Source organism: Limanda limanda, chromosome 17 (genome assembly GCF_963576545.1).
Source record: "Limanda limanda chromosome 17, fLimLim1.1, whole genome shotgun sequence".
NCBI lineage: Eukaryota > Metazoa > Chordata > Actinopteri > Pleuronectiformes > Pleuronectidae > Limanda > Limanda limanda.
This window is the reverse complement of record NC_083652.1, coordinates 5,393,565-5,406,808: the sequence shown is the minus strand read 5'-3', so window position 1 is coordinate 5,406,808 and position 13,244 is coordinate 5,393,565. Positions and strand designations below refer to the sequence as shown.

The 13,244-nt window shown below is 39.7% G+C and overlaps 1 protein-coding gene across 1 annotated transcript; it reads left to right on the top strand.

The window, feature by feature from the left end:
• The first annotated feature begins 1,276 nt into the window (after window positions 1–1,276).
• LOC133022892 (EP300-interacting inhibitor of differentiation 3-like) lies at window positions 1,277–6,765 on the top strand. Its single transcript, XM_061089798.1, has 10 exons — window positions 1,277–1,457; window positions 2,667–2,797; window positions 4,054–4,193; window positions 4,923–5,022; window positions 5,137–5,227; window positions 5,313–5,407; window positions 5,484–5,529; window positions 5,643–5,734; window positions 5,823–5,884; window positions 6,477–6,765. Exons 1-10 carry the CDS (start codon window positions 1,277–1,279, stop codon window positions 6,763–6,765), a joined length of 1,227 nt encoding a protein of 408 aa, XP_060945781.1.
• Window positions 6,766–13,244: the final 6,479 nt, after the last annotated feature.

The following is a 13,244-nucleotide window of genomic DNA, read 5'->3' as shown; positions in this document are numbered from 1 at the left end:
TTCAGGTTTAATTTTTAACCCTGATTTTCATCTTAAATATTCCTTGAGTAGTTTTCAAATATGTCCAACTTTCTCCAGAAATGTTTGACCTCTTGTTGAAATACTCATCTTCTGTTTCAACATGCTTGCTATGTCATTTTTCTGTCTTTATTATTTATTTAAAAAAATTTGACATTTTCAGTTGCAAGACAATATGTCTTTGTACAGAAGTACTACTACAGACAAATGCTGGTGTCATGTGCACCTTCTATATTCAACTTTCATCACCAACTGCCAGATGGTTTTCGGAATATTCCATCAATTGTAGTTTTTATAACCAGATTGAAAACCTTTTTATTCAGAAGCGCTTTTTGTTGCATTTTATTTATATTTTATAACAAAGTTCTATCAATTTTATTTGTACCCCTTTAACTAGTTATTTTTTGTACATATTTATTTATCCTTTTTATTTACTTAATCTCTTTTTTTTGCTTGCAAATTGTTTTAAGCTCTGCTTTTTGATTTAAAAAAGATCCCTTTCAGCAGCCTTAATCTACCTCTGTGTATGAAATGTGCTTTATAAATAAAGCTTCCTCATTTTTTTTGTTTATAGTGTTTGGAAGCTGCAGGGTCGTGACTTGAACTTAAGATGCAGATGTATGACTTTGAACAAAGTAAAATAAAATGAGTTTGTGATGATGAACTAACGGCCCTTGTGCAATCTCTGCAATCAATATAGTCTATCTATGAAATGTTACTAAGGGGAAAAAACTGCAAATCCTGACAAAACATCAATATCTTTTTTTCATAGATGAAAATGTGCTGATAACATAATGAAAACGACTTCAGAGACATTCAGACAGTGGTAAGAGCGACATCTAAAACACTGTGACTTTATTTTTTAACATGGCCTCACTGTGAGAAGAGCGTCAAGCGCTAGCTAACCCTGACTCAACAACAGGGTTTACATTAGCTTACATAGCTTGTGGTTAGCATTTACAGGGCAACACTGGTAAAGTCTAATGCATCATATTCATCACATTGCACTAATCTACTTTGCTTTAATCTTGTTACACTTGGCACCTTGTAAAGGAGCCAAAGTCAAGGGTTTATATCTTTTAGCATCTTTGGCTAAATGTGAAGTAAACCTTCAGTTTTCTTGTTACGCGTCTCAAAACAATGTCCAACATCCTCCAGGATCAGCTTGTCTCTGTAGTTATTAGCTGTAACATTCACTAACACAGTCACAGCTTGTTTTTATCGGACCTGTTTGGCGGCAGCGTGTTTCCCACTCAGCATGAAGAGAGCCAGAAGAGGCACCACGGACCACGCTGCCGGCCCCGCTGGCCGCCGCAGGAAAGTGGGCAGACCGAAAGGTAAGAGGAGGGTCAGCGACTCCATTGACCTGCGAGACAAGGACCTGGCTCCCAGGAGAAAGGTACAGAGCCGGTACAGAGACCTCATCATCAACCTGCAGCGTGAGTACGACTAACAGGTTGGGAGGTTCGGATGTCAATGTTGGTTTTATATCTGTCTCTGATGTATTTGAATGTGTTTTTCGAATTACAGAGAACAGAGAGGATTTACTGTTCCATTCCAGGTTTTAGAGCAGGCAGAAAGAAACTGTTTGAAGATGAGAAGTTAAAGACATGTCAAAGTTTGTTTATAAAGCAGGTTTAAATCAACTAGGCTCAGAAAAGAAAAAAAGGAAAGATCATACAAATATAATAGTATAAATAGAAAATACAAAAGCAATAACATTTTTAACATCATAAATATTTAGATAAAGCACAGTAACAGATGTAATCAAGGTCCCAAACTAATTTCGAATTGAAAGCCAGTGGGAAGAAGTGGTTCTTTAGCCGGTTTTTTCTAGGGTGGTGCCACACGTAGAAGACACAGACCAAGATGTCAAGAGCTTTTGGTGATGGGACAGACGTCAGCGTCATTGTTCTGTAAACAAAAACAAACGATCTCTGCAGCAGAATTATTATGTTACATCCTGCCTCTTGCACAACCCCCCACGTGAACGCTCTGGAGATTTCTGCGTTGTTGTGAACGTGTCTGTGCCTTTAGTCAAGCATTGACAGACACTAGAGTCATGCATTCAATTAGGTGAATGTGTCAAAGTTTGCCTTAGTGCCACTACTACACAGCATCTGGCAGACGACGGCCAGCAGCCGGAGGCATCATGTTTTTTTGTTACATCTACCACAACTCACTTGGACTCATGGATGACTTGATTAGAATTGGGTGGTCAAAGGTCAAGGTCCCTGTGACCTCTCAAAACACATATCTTGCCATATGAATGTCATCTCAAGAAAAATCTCAAGGGAATTCTTTCAAGTTTGGCAGTCATGTTCACTTTGACTCATTGATTTTGGCCTATTGAATGCGAAAATCTCTTCAACTTTTGATCAGTTGTCACTTGAACTCAAAGATGAGGTGATGAGATTTCAGAGGCCAAAGGTAAAGGCCACAGTGACATTACATCAATCTGAAAAAAAAAGAATATGTAGAAATATGTACATGGGAACTATATATTTCCCCATTCGTTTATCCTTGGGGCTCTGGTGTTTGTATTTGTAGTATCCAGAGTAACAATCCACATATGGATTACAACATTATCATTATCACCCCGCAGTGCTGCAGCATGTTGACTTTGAATCTGCTGTGATCTGTGGCAGTTCCACACCTGAGGGAAGTGTCTCCCGATGCCCAGCTTCTCCTAATGGCCACCAACCTGGGGAAGGAGAAAGCCACCCAAATGTCTGCTGTTTGCACCGCTTTTGATCCCATCGCTATGGCTAAGCATCTTGTGAGTACATTAACTGTGTTTAACTTTGCACAATTTGTCTTTGTGCATGAAACGTTTCACACTTGTAGCACACATGCACGACTGAGGGAAGTGTTTAACCAGAATTCCTGAGTGTCGTTGAATGTAGTCGGAGTGATGACTGCTGCAGAGGGTGAAAAGACAAGGAGGCCAAGTTAACCGAAAGAAGAGCGTTTTGTAGATGTGTAAACATTCAACTACAACACATCAGTTATAAGAGCTACTAATATGTAAAACATTCAAACTAACAACATAGATTCGTCAGACAGTCATATTAAGTGCTTAGGTTGTTTCTCCTTGTACAATTACCCTGTATTTAATCTAAATCAGTGGTCCAGTGCCAATAACCTTCATGGTACATTGTGGAGATAATCTCTGTTCATTTAAAGGTTCAATGTGTAGAATTAGGTGATGGAGTTGCTTAGTGGTGAAGTTGCATGTTGCAGCTGAATACACCTCAATTCCCCCTCCCCTTCTAAGCATGAAAGAGAACCTGTGGTAGCCTTCAGTTGTCATAAAAATTCAAAAGGTGTTTAGTTTGTCCAGTCTGGACAACTGCAAAAAACATGGCGGCCTCCGTAGAGATGACCTACTCACAATGTAAATATATAGTATTACACCCATTCTAGGGTAAAGAAATGACAATTAATACAATTTAGGTGGTTAAAGACATCACTATGATTATTTTATATTCAATGTCTGCCATTAGATCCTGTTCACCTATATCTTACACACTAAACCTTTGAGCGAATAGAAGCAAATTTCACAGCAGCCATATCTGTTCTTTAAATGTATAACATGAATCTAACATGTCCTTCATGTTATGGAAGTTTTCTGGAAGCTGGTGAAAGGAGAACTCAGGCAGCAGCTGATGTTTTATGCAGAAGATTTTATTGTAGACTCAATGCATCAAGGAGACCAGAAGGTGGAACAATATACAAACCTTAACACAGTAACATGAGCAACTGTCACCCCCAAGTCTGAAGATGTCTCCCTAAGCTTCCCAGTATATCTCCCTCTACTTGTGTCACCCATTCTAACAGCTTATCCATGAATGGCTAGAATTGCTGTCACTCTCTATGTTATAAGTGTTCACATCCTATTGGATAGTTAAGCCTAAAGTATGGATTTCTAAAACACACTCTGTCCTTACGTCTAAAATCTCGACGCTGTTGTTTTGTAATGCAAGCGCCAGAGAATCATATGTTACAGTGGAAATGTCTCTGCTTCTCTGACAGTTGTCCTTCATGGATCTCAACCGACTAGAAGACGAGCAGAACTGGGGCACAGCTCGATGCTACCTGAACCTGGATGCCTGGCACACATTGGCCAGGAGAGCAGAGTGCTGTTTTAAGACCGCACCCACCTTCCACTACATGTGAGTTCCTCAACATATTATGTACAAGCACTTTATGATGAAAAGGCACAATCATATCATATTGTATTTAAACACCATTTACACTGACACTATTTTTTCGGGGTTGTCCGTTTGTCCATCCTTCCCATTCTCATGAGCGCTATATCTGAAGAATGACTCCTCAAATATTCACTTGGACTCAAGGATGAACTGATTATATTTTGGTGGTCAAAGGTCAAAAGTCAAGTTTGAAATCTGGTACAAACATTCACTTGAAACTGATTAGACTTTAGTGGTCTAAGGTCAAGGTCACTGCAGCATCATTCCATATTCCTTTTGCTTGTGGGAATCTTTTCACATTTGGCACAAACATGCACTTGGACTCAAGGATAAACTGATTTGATTTTAGCAGCCAAAGTGGTGCCTGAAGGTCAAAGGTCAAGCTCACAGTGACCTCACGTTCGTGCGAATAATATGTATAAGGACTGCCCATAGGTAGTTTCATTACATCTGGCACTTGGATTCATGGATGACCTGATTAGAATTTGTTGGTCAAAGTTCAAGGTCACAGTGGCCTGAGAAACATGAAGTGATTTCAGAGGTCAAAGGTGAAGGCCACAGTGAAATTATATGAGTCTGGAAGAAAAAAAAAGTGTAGAAATGTGCACACTGCACCGGTTGGCGGAGGCATACAACTGCACTGCAGTATTTAAGTCTTTTGATAATCTATTTGATTGTTTCTTTCATTAGGAGGGGCTTGTTCCATGCAGAACTTCCTCCTCCAAAGCAAAGGAGATTGTGGCAAACTAAGGCTTCTACCAAAGATGCCAAAAAGATAATGCCCACTCAGGTAGCCAAGCCTACACTTCCATGGCTCCACTTACCTGCATGCATGTAACTGTCCTTTTGCAAACAGACAAAGATACACGTTTTCTTACTGCCTCGTGTTTATATTTTCTGACAGCTGGTGAAAATAAAAGAGTCTAATCAAGAGACCACCGAGGCAGAGGTGGAAAGGATCTGGGGATATCTGAAGAGTTATTACCAAGACGGTCGTGAGTTTAAAGTTGACCTCAAGGACACCAACATTTAATCTCTGTGTAATTATTATTAACACGCATGTCTCTATTTCTTTTTCAGCAAAATCACCGCTATCGTACTACGAGTTTGTCACTGACCCCAACTCCTTTTCCCAGACAATAGAGACAACTTTCAACACGTCTTTTCTGATCAGGGTGAGCTGCCTGTGTTAAAGTCTGTTGAAACCGAGCTTGTCTGCCCTCTAGTGACAGCACTGTCTGTGTGTTTCAGGATGGTTTTGCACGGATATATCTGGATGACGAAATGCCTTGTATCGGTGAGAGGATGTGACTTTTAGTTGTACTCCGGCTGGGGAATAGGAAACAGGAACATCTCAAGGGAATGGGAAAGAAAAAGTCTCAGGCTACATTGTGTGTCTTTGTGTCTCAGCACCTGTAGAGGAGGGGGAGGAGAAGGCGGAAGCCGGAGGATCCAACAGCTGTAACCAGTGCATTATCACCATGAGTCCAAAGATGTGGAGGGTTAGAGATAACAAAAAAGCCCTAGTGTACACATTTTTTTTAAATTGTTGGTCATGAATTCATTATTGTACTGCTTGTTCATCCCCAGGAGATCATCCATGTCTTGGACATCAAAGACGCAATGATTAAGCCTCCTAACACACAGAGTGCGTGAAGGACCGGGAAACTTTTTCTTACCTGAAACCACAAGTCTTATGTGTGTCACCCCTCTTGTTCTGTTTTAAATGTCTACACTACTGAGATGGCCATTGTTCTCTTATCTTGTTTTGTTGCTTAAGCAAATATATCTATTTTTTAAAGGTTTAATTTTAAAAGACAAATTCTTAGACATTTTCTCAGAAATGTAGCTCACATTTTGAGATCATAAGAACACATCTGTAGGTTTTGGTCTATTTGTTCTACCGTTTTTTAGAAGTTGGAATAATAAAAGACAAAGAAAAGAAAGATTGTACTGTTTTCATTTATAAGTAAAGTAAACACCAGGTGCCCAACATAATACACTTTACTGTATACATCTCTGATACAAAGGTCCTTGCATAGTTCTGTTTGGTCAGTAGAAAAGAGTTAATGATATGATTTGAATAATTAGTTAGAAGCTGAGTTAACTGGTCGGCCCATGTGCATTAAATACAGTCTTTATATGTAACAATATTTGTATTGTTTGAACTCTTTAATTAAATGACTTAAGTCAATAATTAATTAGTATGGGTAAATGTAATGGGTTCTTCCACCTCTCTCAAAGGGATGGGGTGCTGTACAGAAGCAGCGTCGCATCACTGCCTGTCGCTCTGAGCAGGGAGAGCGTGTGGGAGCAATCAGAAGAGATAACTGAGGCTTCTTCTCTCAAGGAAAGGCAGGGAGAGACAGACGGCTTCAGTGGTGGAGAAGGGCAGAGTCAGCTGGGGAAAGAAGCTGTGGAGAGCAGGGAACAGGGGTTGAGGAAGGGAGGAGCCGTGGAGAAGGGTGGGAGGCAGGTTGACACATCCTTAAGTGTGCTAGATTCATTTGGACAAAAGCCTTTGGCGGTGTGAAAAGAAGAAACCTGCAAAGCAAACTTGGAGAAGGATTTTTACACAGTGTGCTGGGATGTCTGTCAGAGACCAAGCTGATCAAATCAGTGTTATTTATAGGGATGATAAGCCTTGTCTCTCCAGAGACGTGGCTCCGCAGCTCAGGCCTGTCATGATGGCAGATAACCCCCCCCCCCCGTCCAACAAACATTTGTAGATTTGTGTATCAACTGCTGCCAGTACACGTCAGTCACTGCAGTAGCGGGAGAGCCCCGGCGCTCCCCGAGCTGAAGACGAGATGATGCATAAATGTCAATATTTGGAAGCTGCAGGTTCGCGACTTGGATTTAAAATGCAGATGTGTGAGTGTGCACAAAGTTGCACATAAAATGAGTTGGAGATGATGCCCTAACGAAAGGCCGGTACATTTTGAAGGGTTTTCAGAGCCTTGTACAATCTCTGCAATCATCGTAGTCTGTTATGTTCTATAGTTAATCCTGACAATCGTAGCAAAACTAAAAGAGCTCCATGAGAGGAAAGCAGAAACAGTGAGGCAGCACAGTGGATTATCTTTTTTCTCTCAACGAAAATGTTCTGGTCACATAAAAAGGGGGAGAGCGCGAAATCCAGCACTAATCTGCTGCAGAGCAAACTCTGACACATGTGATGTTTCCTGCCTCCTGGTATGAATCAGTGGCAGAGCAGATGTGTGCGTTATATCAGCAGAGCACAGATTGACCTCGCTCAGGCCTGTAATCCCTCTGTATGTAGGAAGCTGATGTCAGAGGCAAAACACTCGACCCCGACCCTCGGCGACCTGCGCACAGATGAGAGCTGACGATGACGGTGGTGGTGTGCGTGTGTGAATGTGTGTGTGTGTGTGTGTGTGTCTGTGTGAGTGGGGGGAGGGGGGCTGAGAAGTGAAGAGGACCTCTGTGCGTCACAGATCCAGGTGCTGCTGCCGTTGTAAAGACATGATTTCCATTTTGAAATTGTTAATATTTTTCATTGCATGTCTATTACATGGACTTTTATTCTATAAATCTGGATTAAATCTCAAACTATTTCTATTTATGTGTCTCATGGATAATAAATGCTTCATATAATCCATGACTTTAAGGTTGCTTATATTAAATAGAAATAGAATAGAAACAATTTTTTCTTTAAATAACATTGTATGTTTTAAGAAACATTCTGCAGTGAAATTAATACACGATTCAAGGTCCTCATGTGTCTTGTTGAAGGGCCAAATCCTTACCCCTGGTGGTGATCCTGAAGATCCTGAAGAACAGTTTTAGTTTTTTGGGTTTTAAAACTGATGAGGGGGACATATAGTTAAATTGATTTATGTACCAATTTCAGTTTATTTTAAGCCTCCGCCTATGGAAATATAAACAGTATTAAGCTAAATAAGGATAAAGGCAAATAAGCCTTTCAGCTGTTTTAATTATGAGGACTACACTGACACTGATTCTGACCTACATATGCCAGGATCAGGATGGTGGGGACATTATCAACGAAGTGATACAGACCATCACATCCACAATGTCCATCCAGCATGAGAATCACAAGGGAACAGGAGTCCTGTAATACCAGTGTTTACCCAGAGGATGTGCCCTGGTACTGAGGCAGATATACACCATCAAACTCAGAACAGAACTGAAAACACATTTGAAGTACATTAAAAGATATTTCCATTGATTTCAAATTAAATTGTTCCATCAAAAGGAACTGCTCTAGTATTTCTTAACTGAAGTGAAATAAGTTTAGTTGAATAAGTGATATAAAAAAAGTGACTTTTTACAGCTTAATATTACCGAACACTTTTCATTAAAATTAAAATGGCTGACCTACATTAAGCTTTTAGAGGAAAAATCTATTACGTTTGTTCTATTTGTGTTTGACAAACGAAAAAACTCTAATTTGATTTCCTCGATAATGGTTGAGTTGGAGCTATTTCAAACGATCCATGCAAATTGTTACCTTCTTTTTTAAGTGTGAAAATGACACATACTCATGTGTTATCAGTTTTGTTTGTTTCCCTCAAGACCCATGAATTATTCGAAGGGGAATCTGTGAAAATGTCAAACAAAAAAAAGTCTTATTTCTAAGATGCTTCATGGCTTTTATGGTCCCTTTGTTTATCATGTACTTTTCATTATAGGATCAATTTAATTGTAATTTACTACGATTTTAAAAAAATCTGAAACTTATAGTTTTGTGTAACTTCATTTTGTCTGTAGGTGTCTGTGTGCTTTTTTTTTTTTTTATCTCATCAGTGTTTGCACTGTTTCTATACCTTGTCAGAGCACATTGCATATTGCAATAATAATATTTTTGGGGGTTAAGATGGCTTTTTGCTCAGAAAATTGTATTTAATAAATAAAGTTGGCAGAATGTGTTATTTTTGTAAATATGGTATGATGTCCACATTAACAATTTTCTTTAAATCAATCAAACCAAAAAAACAAGACATCAGAGAAACAATAGTTTTGTTATGAACAAAGAATAGATGTGCTTGGTGTCAGTTTCAGCAAAGATTTAAAGCTCTAAAAACAGCAGCAGGTCGAAGGAGAAGTGTTTCTGTCCTGGGAATGTTTGTGTTGTTGTGGCGTCAGGGAATGATTGGCTCAGAGGATGTATTAGGTTTGTCTGTGCGTGTGTTTGTGTGCGTGTGTGTGTGTGTGTGTGTGTGTGTGTGTGTGTGTGTGTGTGTGTGTGTGTGTGTGTGTGCGTACACACCAGGCTTCTAGGGTGGAGTTTCTCCTGCTCATGGAGATATAGATCTTCCCCAGCGCCAGACTCTGGTGCCAGTGAGTCCGGCCGCCCGACTGGGACCAGGGGGACAGAGACAGAGGCAGGGAGTGATGTGGGAGGATATGTTGACAAATCGTGCAGGAGGACTTCAGCTGTTTGTGGCTGAGAGCTGAGAATGTTAAGAGCCTGTGTTCTCCCAGGCATGAAGCCTCAACATGCTGTTTGCTCATTTTCACAGTGTGAAGCTGAGTCTGTCTGTGGTGGATCAGAGGCATCCTGCCCTCAACCTCTGCTCTCCCACCATCAACCATCCAAAACAAATGAGGAGCAAGAAACAAGCCCCGGTGCCCCGCTGTGAACCCCACTGAGATATCACCTTTCCCTTAGAGCCTGGAGGATGCTGACTGACTGATAAATGACCCGTGTAGAGATATGGTTTCATAACGTGTCCTCAACACGTGCTGTCATACTTTGATCCTATAATAATTAGGTATAATTGATACTAAATAAATGCAAAAAGTAACACTTTTCGCAAATAGACCTGACCAAATAAGATGAACTCTTTCACAACCACATTGTTTGAACCTTCCGACGTTCCAGTTTAGTCTAAACCAAAACAACATGTGTGAAAGGTGCCTCGGACCGTGGTCCAGACCGGAAGAGGTTGAATCTGTCCAGATCAAAGTGAGAGGACGCAACTTGCTTGTCTGTTGTCTTCACCTCTGATGTAAACAATGGGGACATTCATTTTTCTGATAGTAAAACCTTAATGCTATTACTGTGGCAACCACGGAACCAAACAAACCGTTTCATTAGTTTTCTTCATTATAACAGAGAGAACACTAGCTGTCCAACTGATAACACACTGACGTCAGACACGCCTCAACAAACCGATCAATGTCAAACCAATCAAATCAATACCCATTTAGTTGATGACGACAGGACACACAAATGTAATGCACCGTAAATTAAAATGTGAAGCCTTAACTAAGCAGATCAAATTTAAACAATGCAAACACAGTTGATAAAGCTTGGTTAAGACTTTCAGGTGTTAAATAGATAGCTAGTTAGTAACTTAGTTAGTTTTTGGTTGTAGTTTATTTTGTCTTCATAAAACAACATATGAAAAGATCCAGTGTGTAGGATTTAGGAAGATATCAGCAGAAATTAAATTTATTGTGTTGTGTGTTTTCATTACCTTAGAATGAGCCACTAAACAGGTTTTCTTTTATTTAGCGTTCTACTTCCATTCAACAACCTCCTGCATATTTTCCTTTGCAACTTCTTGTCTGCAGCGCCCCCATGAGGTTGAAAACTCTGAGAAGGAGCACAAAGAGCGGGAACAACAACACATGTCCTCACTCTTTGTAATAAATTCATAATTGTATTTCTAACACATGTTCAAGTTTCCTTGTTACACAAGAGTATTCTCAGAAAATTGCTTATAAACAGAAATAATGTTTTCTAACTCAAAAAAAATAAAACAAGATGTCCTAGAAATATTCTTCTCTGGTCGCATTCAGTGAATGTTCCCATAAAACTACAGGGGTCCATCGGTTAATTTATGGTTAACCAGAATCCTGAATTTGTGAACTTTGTTTTCCTTTAATAGAAATAAAATGTGACACCGAAACATAGAGCACCTCTGTGTCCATCAACTATTAACGTTGTTATAAATGTGACTCGAGTCAGTCTCTGGCCGATAGGGGAATATTTATTTCAGTCTGAACCAGCCTATGCAGGGTAGAGGGCGGTGAGGAGGGGTGAGGAGGGGTGAGGAGAGGTGAGGGGCAGTGGACATGGTTAACGTGATCCTCCGTCTCCTTTGTGTCTTCAGACTGTTTGAGTTACTGCAGAGGTGTTCCATGAGGTCAGCAAGGAGGTGCTGTTACACAACCAGGAGACAGCTGAGGGACGCTCAGAAACTCGGTTTGGAACTAACGGCTGTTACTGTGGAACTACTCATTCCACTTGTAAATAAATAAAAATCGATTTGAGTGAGAAAATGAAGTCAGGTTCTTCATCTTTTCTGCAAAACAACAAAGTTTTGTTTTTACATTGACAAAATTAATTAAAATATTGTCATAACATGAAAACAAATCAAAGGCATTAACAACTGATACTTCAGTTTGTACCAAAGAGACTGAATGAAGACGGACCACACGTCTCCACTTTCTCCCACTGTGCAAAAAATCAAGCCAAAATAACCTGGATACAAACACTGCCTTCCTACTCTGTTGGAGCCAGAGGCTGAGCAGTCGTGATCATTGGATGGAGCTGCAGTGTCGAGGTCCTGACATTACAAACCAATCCCTAGTCTCAGTTATCTATTATGACGTTTCACCCTCTATTGATATCAACAAAAAAGAACAAAGGTTGTGAGATATATTTTGTTTACTTTTTAGTTTTGTCCATGTTACTTCTGAGGAGTCTGGATTCATGGCTATACTCCAGCCAGCCCCCAGGGGGCGATAAAGACACTTTGGCTTCACTTTTTTTCCATCTCCGATTTTAAGTATTTTCGAATCTCCCAAGACAGATCATTCGAAGTTTCCACAAAATGAAAAGTTAACAGAAATCCCATGAGTCTGAGTTACAGACACATTACACAACATCTCTAATGGAAACAACTGGGGGAGAAATGTTTTCCAAGAAATGTCTTGCGAGTGTCAAAAAGTCGAATTCTCAAACCAGGCACAGAAGAAAACAGATAAACAATGAGGGCAACATCAGGTGAAGTTTCTCTCTGTATTGTGTACTCCAGCCCTGTGGGTCTGACATACATGAAGAAGAACAAGACTGGAAGAGGCTGGGTGGGGTCTCCACCTCTCGGACAGCAGCGTGTGATGGACGGGCCGAGGATCTGGCAGATCTGATAAATAAAGGCCCAAAGAGAGCCCTTTCCTTCCTGAGTGTCGGACTGTTTGTGTTAGAGCCATGTGCGTCTCTTCTTCTGGGTGTGGGAACCTGCTCCTCCCAGAACTCATGGTTTCCTCTCGCCAAGGACCTGCCACCAGTCTGCATGAACTCTCTATCTTTTCATCTATCTCTCTGTCTGTCTGTCTCTCTGTCTGTCTCTCTGTCTCTCTGTCTGTCTGTCTAATTATCTATCTATCTATCTATCTATCTATCTATCTATCTATCTATCTATCTATCTATCTATCTATCTATCTATCTATCTATCTATCTATCTATCTATCTATCTATCTATCTATCTATCTATCTATCTATCTATCTATCTATCTATCTATCTATCTATCTATCTATCTATCTATCTATCTATCTATCTATCTATCTATCTATCTATCTATTTATCTATCCAAATTACAAGTTGTTTCAAGTAAAGTTGTTTACATTTTTACTGTAAATTTTACAGAATTATTCTGGCAACTCAGCTGCCAACTTTTTGTGGGGATTTTGCTTACAGTCTATCTCTCTATCTATCTATCTATCTATCTATCTATCTATCTATCTATCTATCTATCTATCTATCTATCTATCTATCTATCTATCTATCTATCTATCTATCTATCTATCTATCTATCTATCTATCTATCTATCTATCTATCTATCTATCTATCTATCTATCTATCTATCTATCTATCTATCTATCTATCTATTTATCTATCTATCTATCTATCTATCTATCTATCTATCTATCTATCTATCTATCTATCTATCTATCTATCTATCTATCTATCTATCTATCTATCTATCTATCTATCTATCTATCTATCTATCTA